The 8,545-nt window shown below is 51.3% G+C and overlaps 1 protein-coding gene across 2 annotated transcripts; it reads left to right on the forward strand.

The window, feature by feature from the left end:
* Positions 1-75: 75 nt before the first annotated feature.
* Positions 76-8,456, forward strand: LOC133054416 (uncharacterized). 2 transcript variants are annotated; one of them, XM_061139389.1, is made up of 3 exons: positions 76-1,937; positions 2,403-3,345; positions 4,226-8,456. In XM_061139389.1, the coding sequence occupies exons 2-3, from the start codon at positions 3,183-3,185 to the stop codon at positions 6,232-6,234; spliced, it is 2,172 nt and encodes a 723-aa protein (XP_060995372.1). In that variant the 5' UTR covers positions 76-1,937; positions 2,403-3,182; the 3' UTR covers positions 6,235-8,456. The 2 variants fall into 2 exon arrangements, with proteins under 2 accessions (XP_060995372.1, XP_060995373.1); XM_061139390.1 differs by lacking the exon at positions 76-1,937 and having other exon boundaries at positions 3,203-5,388; positions 6,088-8,456.
* Positions 8,457-8,545: the final 89 nt, after the last annotated feature.

Consider the following 8,545-nt stretch of genomic DNA (forward strand, 5'->3'; position numbering starts at 1 on the left):
TTGGGGGCTCGTCCGGGATCCCTTGACCGGGAGAAGGGAACGCTTACAGGACAAAGGGGAAGGATAAATAATAACACCGGTGCTCAGGAAAGTCCAGAGTAAATCCAAGGCCCTGCTGGGAAGCAGGGAGGTATCTGGCACAGAAGGAAGGCTTTCTATAAAGGGGGGCCAGCCGGCATAAGGCCGAGGCCAGCGGATGCGCTGGGAGGCAGCCAACTCCGCGGGAAGGAAAGTTCCTCTACCGACCCCGAGTCTGGTGAAAAGCGGACGCCATTCTGTAAGGTGAATCTGCTACCGGGAGGCAAGAAAATTCAGGGGGCCCGAAAACCCAGCGCTGTGTCGTCGGCCGACGTTTGTTTGTCCGTGTGTTTGTCTTTGGCTCTCCGTGTTTTTGTGTGTGCCGGCATTGTCTCTAGTCTCGTTCTCTTCTGGTGCATCGTTCTTTCTCACTTCTGACTTTTTCTCCTTCTCTTCTTCTCTGATCTGCCCTCAACTCCTTTTCTTTTCGGGAGTTTCAGTGAACAGGCGAATGGTTGTGGGGGCATTTGATGAGTCCTGGCCAGGGCTACACTCTGGCGGACTCTGAAGGCCCTACAATAAGTAAGCCTCAGTAACTAGAGCCCGACCGGGTGAAACTCTCCTTTAACATCCCTAACTGAGGACGTGGCCTAAAATTCTTCTTGTGGGCACGGGTCAGGCACTTAAAGGCCATTAGGGCACCTGCCACTTGAAGACTCCCGTGAGAGGATAAGGGGGTCACGGAACGGACTAGAAACCCCTAGGGTGCCCGCCCCCAGCAAGAAAACTTCCGTGCAACGACGCCGGCACATAAACAGTTCCAAAAGCATACCATAAGCCCAACCTCTTGGCCGCCACCACTCCCGGTAGGATTTTTGGTGGTCGTTCTCAGTGACTTCCTCTCTCTCTTCCTTGCCGTTTATTCTTTGACCATGGGGCAGGGAGAATCTACCCCACTTTCTCTCATGACTGACCATTTTTCGGATGTCAGGGCCAGGGCCCATAACTTGTCTTTGCTAGTCAAGAAAAGTAAATTAATAACTTTTTGTTCTGCAGAGTGGCCCGCCTTTCAGGTTGGATGGCCTCCGGAAGGCACCTTTCAACCGTCCATCATACAGGCTGTGAAGGAGAAGATTATGGCTCCTGATCCCTGGGGCCATCCGAGTCAGGTCCCCTATGTCATGGTCTGGCAGGATCTAGTGGAAAATCCGCCTAAATGGTTAAAACCTTTTGTTCACAAACTTCCTAGTTCCTCCAATTCACAGGTCCTGGTGATGGAGACCCCCCGGAGGAAACCAAAAAGAAAGAGGACCCAAAACCAGTCCTTCAGGAATCATCTTATCCAAACCTGATAGATCTAGAAACGGAGATAAGGCCTCTGCCATATGTGCCCTCCTTGCAATCCCCTCCGAGGAGAGAAGCTCCCACAGGTGAACCGAGAGGATTAAGAGGGCCAACGGGAACCGACCGTGAGGGGGGGCTGGCATTGGGGACCCGGGGGAAAACTAAGGGAGATAGGGGTAAGCAAGACCCTGGGGCCCCAGAGTTACCTTCATCCACTGTTCAGGCGCTCCCCGTCCGAGTGGGACCAACTAACCCGGACGGAGAGCGAACCTATCAGTACTGGCCCTTTTCCACGAGTGACCTGTACAATTGGAAGACCCAAAACCCTCCTTTCTCAGAGAAACCCCAAGGCCTCATTGACCTCTTAGATTCCATTTTGTTCACTCATAATCCCACCTGGGATGATTGTCAGCAGCTGTTGCAGGTGCTCTTCACCACGGAAGAACGGGAGAGAATTCTGGCAGAGGCGCCGAAACGGGTCCCAGGGGTCGACGGGAGGCCAACCACCCAGCCTCATCTTGTGGAGGAGGGGTTTCCCCTGTTGCGGCCTAACTGGGATTTTGAGCGGGTGGAAGGTAGGGAGCGTCTCCGAGTGTACCGCCAGACTCTAATGGCTGGCCTGCGGGCTGCAGCAAGAAAGCCGACAAATCTGGCAAAGGTAAATTTAGTAAGGCAAGAGCCCACTGAAAGCCCGGCAGCCTTCCTAGAGAGGCTGATGGAAGCTTTCAGGCAATATATACCTATGGACCCCCAGGCTGAGGAGTCACGCGCTGCAGTTCTGTTAGCGTTCGTGAATCAGGCAGCCCCAGATATTAGGAAGAAATTACAAAAGGTAGAGGGATTGGGAGAACAGACAATACAGGATTTACTGAAAGTAGCTGAAAAGGTATTTAATAATAGGGAGACCCCAGAAGAAAGGGAAGAGCGAATTCGGTGGGAGTAAAGGGAATTAGCGGAGAAGATCAGGAAAGTAGATAGGGAACATAGGGCGAGGGAAAACCGGAAGAACCAGAAGGAGCTAGCCCAGATTCTTTCTGCAGGGATAAAGGCCGGAACAGAATTGAGGGAACCTCGAGACCCCCGGACGGGAGAAAAAGAAAAACCAAAAAGGCAGGCCCTAAAGAAGGATCAGTGCGCCTACTGCAAAGAACAGGGGCACTGGAAAAACGAGTGCCCGAAGAGGGACTCAAGGAGAGGAATGACCCAGAGAGAGAAAATCCCCCCTGGAACTCGAGTTCTATATGCGGGGGAAGACAGTGACTAGGGGAGTCGAGACTCGGCACCCCTCCCCGAGTCCTGGGTAGCCATACATGTGAGGGGAAACCCGTTGGCTTCATGGTAGATACTGGCGCCCAACACTCTGTTTTAAATAAAAAACTGGGACCAATGTCTAAGAAAACCAGCTTAGTGCAAGGAGCCACGGGGACAAAAAGATATTGTTGGACCACAGAATGGAAAGTAAATCTGGGGACCCACCAGGTGTCCCATTCGTTTTTGGTGATACCAGAATGCCCAGCCCCTCTAATTGGAAGAGACTTGTTGACTAAAGTTAATGCTCAGATCCATTTTGACCCCGGGAGAATGTCAGTCACGGATGGACTTGGACAACCGATACATGTCTTGTCCCTAGCCTTAAGAGATGAATACAGACATTTTGCGCCTAAGCCCTCAGAGACCATAGCACTAGATGTACAACCATGGGTCCATAAATATCCATTGGCCTGGGCAGAAACAGCAGGAATGGGACTAGCCAAACAGAGACATCCGGTCGTCATCGAGCTAAAGGCCGAGGCATTTCCTGTGAGGGTGAGACAGTACCTATGAGCCAAGAAGCTCGGCGGGGGATCACTCCCAACATTCGACGGCTCATGGAGGCTGGAATTCTCAGGCGATGCCAATCCCCACACCCCCTTACTGCCGGTGAAGAAACCAGGGTGGACAGATTACAGACCTGTCCAAGACCTGCGAGAAGTCAACAAACGGGTGAGTGACATACACCCAACTGTCCCTAACCCGTATACCCTCCTGAGCAGTTTACTGCCTGAGTACACTTGGTACACTGTGCTGGACTTGAAGGATGCCTTTTTCAGCCTACCCCTGGCAGTTCGGAGCCAGGAGATATTTGCCTTTGAGTGGACTGAGGGGGAGGGCCAACCGGTAGTACAATTAACTTGGACCCGCCTCCCACAGGGATTCAAGAACTCCCCTACCTTGTTTAATGAGGCTCTGAGTGAGGACCTCTAAGAATATCCGGCTTGCCACCCAGAGGTCATTCTGCTACAATATGTAGATGACCTTATGTTGGCTGGAACCACAGAGGAAGCTTGCAGCCGTGCCACTGGGGACCTATTACAGACCCTAGGCATCTCGGGGTATCACGCTAGCGCAAAGAAGGCACAAATAGCCCGGCAAGAGGTCACCTATTTGGGGTATAAGATCAGGCAGGGGCAAAGGTGGCTAACCCAGGCCATGAAAGAAACAATATTGCAGATACCAGAGCCCAAAAACCCCCGCCAGGTGAGAGAGTTTCTGGAGACTGTTGGATATTGCAGACTGTGGATTATGGGGTTTGCTGAGAAGGCCCGGCCCTTATATGAGGGAAGTAAAGAGACCCCAAACTGGACTTGGACTGAGCCAATGAAACAGGCTTTCCAGACACTCAGACGGGCCCTACTAGAAGCCCCAGCCCTTGCCCTGCCTAACCCAAATAAGCCATTCCAGCTGTTTGTAGATGAAAGGCAAGGAATAGGAAAGGGGGTCTTGACTCAACAATGGGGACCATGGAAGCGGCCGGTAGCATACCTTTCGAAGCGATTAGACCCGGTGGCCGCTGGATGGCCCCCTTGCCTTCGCATCATTGCAGCTACAGCCCTCCTCGTCCGCGACGCTGACAAGTTGACTTATGGACAGCAACTCTCGGTTTACACCCCCCACGCCGTAGAAGGGGTTTTAAAGCAGCCGCCGGGTAAGTGGATCTCCAATGCCCGCTTGACACACTACCAGGCCTTGCTGCTCGATGCCCCACGGGTGCGTTTTCAGACCCCTTGCTTCCTAAATCCGGCCACGCTCCTACCCAACCCAGAGAAGGACAGCCCTCTCCATGATTGCAGTGAGATACTGGTTGAGGCCCTGGCAGCACAAAAAGACTTAACTGATGTACCCCTAAGCAACAGGGAGCTAGTATGGTTCACCGATGGGAGCAGTTATGTAAAAGATGGGCAAAGGAAGGCGGGAGCCGCCATAGTTGATGATTCAGGGCAGACGATATGGGCTGAGACACTACCCCCAAACACTTCTGCACAAAAAGCAGAATTGATTGCCCTAACACAGGCTCTGGAGCAAGCCAAAGGGAAGAGAGTCACCATTTTCACTGACAGCCGATATGCTTTCAGCACTGCCCATATGCAAGGTCCCATATACCAAGAAAGGGGATTTCGGACAGCTGAGGGAAAAGAGGTCAAAATTCTGCCTGAGATTCGCAGGATCTTGGAAGCTGTCCAACTACCCCAGGCAGTAGCTATAGTACATGTCCCCGGTCACCAGAAAGGAGAAGACCCTAAGGCGCGGGGCAATCGTGCTGCTGATGCGGCCGCTCGAGAAGCGGCTAGCCGGGACTATGCTGCCCTCATATTAGCCGTGGGACTTCCACCTCCTTGTATGGGGACCTTGCCACCAGTTCCCGAATATTCCCTCCCTGATCTCGCCTGGATCAACAAGGATACCACCCTCCAGAAAGATGACCAAGATGGATGGTACCGAGACCAAATCAACAACCTGATCTTGCCTGCCACCCTGGGTCGTCACCTGTGTGAACACCTGCACACAACTACACACTTGGGAGAAAAAAAGAACCTAACACTTCTCCAGACGGCCTGCCTGAGGTTCCCTCGAAAAAATGCCACTGTACGAGAGATAATTCAAGCCTGCGAAGCGTGCCAGCTGATGAGGGCAGAGAAGAAGCAGCACTCGGGAACGAGGTACCGAGGGGAAAAGCCAAGGCAACATTGGGAGATAGATTTCACTGAGGTAAGGCCAGGCAAGTATGGGTACCGCTATCTGTTGGTTCTGGTAGATACCTTCTCGGGGTGGGTGGAAGCTTTCCCCACTAAGGGAGAGACAGCAATAGTGGTTGCTAAAATGATCTTAGAGGAGATAGGGCCTAGGTATGGGCTGCCAGTGACTATGGGCTCTGATAATGGACCTGCCTTTGTGAGCCAGATTGTACAAGGGCTGGCCCAAGCTCTGGGGACGAAATGGAAGTTACATTGCGAATATAATCCCCAGAGCTCAGGACAGGTTGAGAGAATGAATCGGACCCTAAAAGAAACTTTGACAAAGTTGGCAATAGAGACTGCCGGGGACTGGGTGACCCTCCTCCCCTTTGCACTCTTTCGGGCATGTAACACCCCTTATAAGCTGAATCTTACTCCTTTTGAGATTCTGTATGGAAGACCCCCTCCTGTGTATCCTATTTTCGAAGGAAAATGTCTGCCACCCCCTACTTTGGGACAATTCCAGCAAACTCTGATAGCATTAAGTAAGATGCATAACCATGTTTGGAAATTGATTCGAGAGATACATGAGGGCCAAAACAAGAGGGCCCTCCCCTCACATAATATTGGCCCAGGTGATTGGGTTTGGGTAAAACGACACCAATCTAAAGTATTAGAACCTAGATGGAAACGCCCTTATGTTGTTCTTCTTACCACTCCTACCGCTGTCAAGGTCGACAGGATTGGACCCTGGGTTTACTGCAATCACGTGCGGCAAGCCACATCGGAAGAACAGGAAAAAGCGCGAGCAGAATGGAAGGCGAGTCCTCACCCGTCAAATCCTTTGAAACTGAAACTCGTCTGCCGGGAGGCCTCCTAATTCTCCTGCTGATGGCAGCTCTCATCGACCCAGGAGCGACCAGTCATAACCCCCATCAACCTGCTAAGATCACATGGAAACTCAACGAAGGGCAAACTCATGAGCTGCTCAATGAGACCTCAGGAATCCACCCTCCAAACACCTGGTGGCCGGACCTGAACTTCGACCTCTCAAGCCTCTTGACAAAGCAGGACGGTCTCTATGATAAGTACTATAGGGATGGGATAAAAAACCATAGGTTGGGGTTTTGGGCTTGCCCGGGCTATGTAAGAAATAACTGGAAAACCTGTGGTGGCATAGAAAACTATTATTGCAGGAGCTGGAGTTGTGTGACCTCTTGTGATGGACCCCAGAGGTGGGATGTCGGAAACAGAGATCTAGTTAGCTTCACCTTCAAGGACCGTAGACACCAGGGGCCTCAGGTACGAGTACAATTTAACCAGGAACGGGCGAAGAAAGAAAACCGCTGGACCTCAGGACTGACTTGGGGTTTTCAGCTTCACGTAAATTGGCCCGGCCCCTACCCAGGCGAGCTTTTAATCATTAAACAGGTTATTGAGCCGGTGCAGGTACATAGTTTAGGTCCCAAACTGGTCAAAGCATTACAGGGGCATAAGGCGACCCCCAAGCCAACCACCTTCAGACCAAGCTTGCCGGGAACATTTAATATCTCCTCTACCCCGAGCCTCAGAGGCAAACTCACAGAAACGCCTGGCCCTCTGGCTGTTACCATTAGCTCAGCAATTCAGGACCCCCTATGGGCCTTAGTGAATGCAGCCTTTACGGTCTTAAACCATACCAACCCTAATGCGACCCAGTCCTGTTGGCTTTGTTATAATCTTCACCCACCCTTCTATGAGGCCATAGGCCTCAATGTCTCTTACCACTTATCTTCAGGCCAGAACCCACCCCCATGCCGATGGGAAGAACGCAAGGTTGGCCTCACAATGAATGAAGTCTGGGGACAGGGACTCTGTTTGGGCACAGTGCCACGTGATAAAACTTCCCTCTGTGCCCGGACTATTAGTAACCTATGCTTACACGGCAAACATTGGATTGTGCCAGAGGTTGGGGGTTGGTGGATTTGTTCACATACTGGGCTAACCCCATGTTTACATTGTGAAGATTTTTAACCAGAGTCAAGAATTCTGTCCTGGTTGCTGTAATGCCAAAAATCTTATACCACTCTGAAGAGGTTATGTACTCACATTGGGACCGGGAATTGCTAAGACAAAAGAGAGAGCCAATCAGTGCGATCACCATGGCAGCCTTGTTCAGTCTTGGGCTGGCAGGAGCAGGGACAGGAATAGCTTCACTATCTCTGCAAGGCCAAGGGTTTTCCTCCCTACGAGCCGCCATAGATGAAGATATAACTCGCACAGAAGAATCAATCAGCCACTTAGAGAAGTCTCTGACTCCCTTGTCTGAGGTGGTCTTGCAGAATAGGAGAGGATTAGACTTGATTTTTCTCCAACACGGTGGGGTCTGCGCGGCTCTGGGAGAAGAATGTTGTTTCTATGCAGACCACACAGGAGTGGTAAGAGAATCTATGGCAAAAGTAAGAGAAGGGCTGGCGCAATGAAAGAGGGAACGGGAGGCCCAACAGGGATGGTTTGAGTCTTGGTTTCAACGCTCCCCCTGGCTGACCACCTTAGTTTCCACCCTCCTGGGCCCGCTTATAGTGCTATTATTAACACTTACATTTGGCCCTTGTATTTTAAACCGGCTAATGTCATTTATTAAAGAACGTCTAAATACCATTCAGATTATGGTATTGAGGCAGCAATATCAGATGGTAGCCCAGGATGAAGAGAAAGATTCCTCTACAGGAACAACAAGACAGGGCGGAATGTGAGGCTGCCAGGGTTAATACCGTGACGGGCGGCCTGGACCTAAGTTTTAGCTTCCCCCGAAATGGTAAGATTCCCTACCCCCATCAGGTAACCTGGAGCCAGCCAATCAATATGCGCCCAGTAAGAACAAAGGGAGAGCTGAAAAGCCCGTGAACGCCCAGGTTTGAAAAAAGCCCGCGAAAATCTGTACCAATAGAATTGCCTTGCAAACATGTAACCAATCCGCTTAAGCCAGCTACTAACCGCTTTTGCATATCTTATAAATTTGTGTAACAATCTTGAGCTCAGCGCTTTCTAACCCTGCACCACTGTGATGTTTGTGGCAGAAAGCCCTGGCTCGAGACAGTAATAAACTTCCCTTTTTTGCGAGTTGCATTGTCTTGGAAGCCTTCTCTCTCTTCCCGCTCGGGGATTCGGACATCGGGCATAACATTTGGGGGCTCGTCCGGGATCCCTTG

This window comes from Dama dama, chromosome 4 (assembly GCF_033118175.1).
Source record: "Dama dama isolate Ldn47 chromosome 4, ASM3311817v1, whole genome shotgun sequence".
NCBI classification, from domain to species: Eukaryota; Metazoa; Chordata; class Mammalia; order Artiodactyla; family Cervidae; genus Dama; species Dama dama.

What these genes read in the sequence shown, in the direction of transcription:
- LOC133054416 (XM_061139389.1), top strand. Translation starts at nt 3,183, where the DNA reads ATGAGCCAAGAAGCTCGGCGGGGGATCACTCCCAACATTCGACGGCTC. An exon ending in TGCGAGAAGTCAACAAACGG is followed by an intron (nt 3,346 to 4,225) that starts GTGAGTGACATA and finishes GCATCATTGCAG; the next exon opens with CTACAGCCCTCCTCGTCCGC.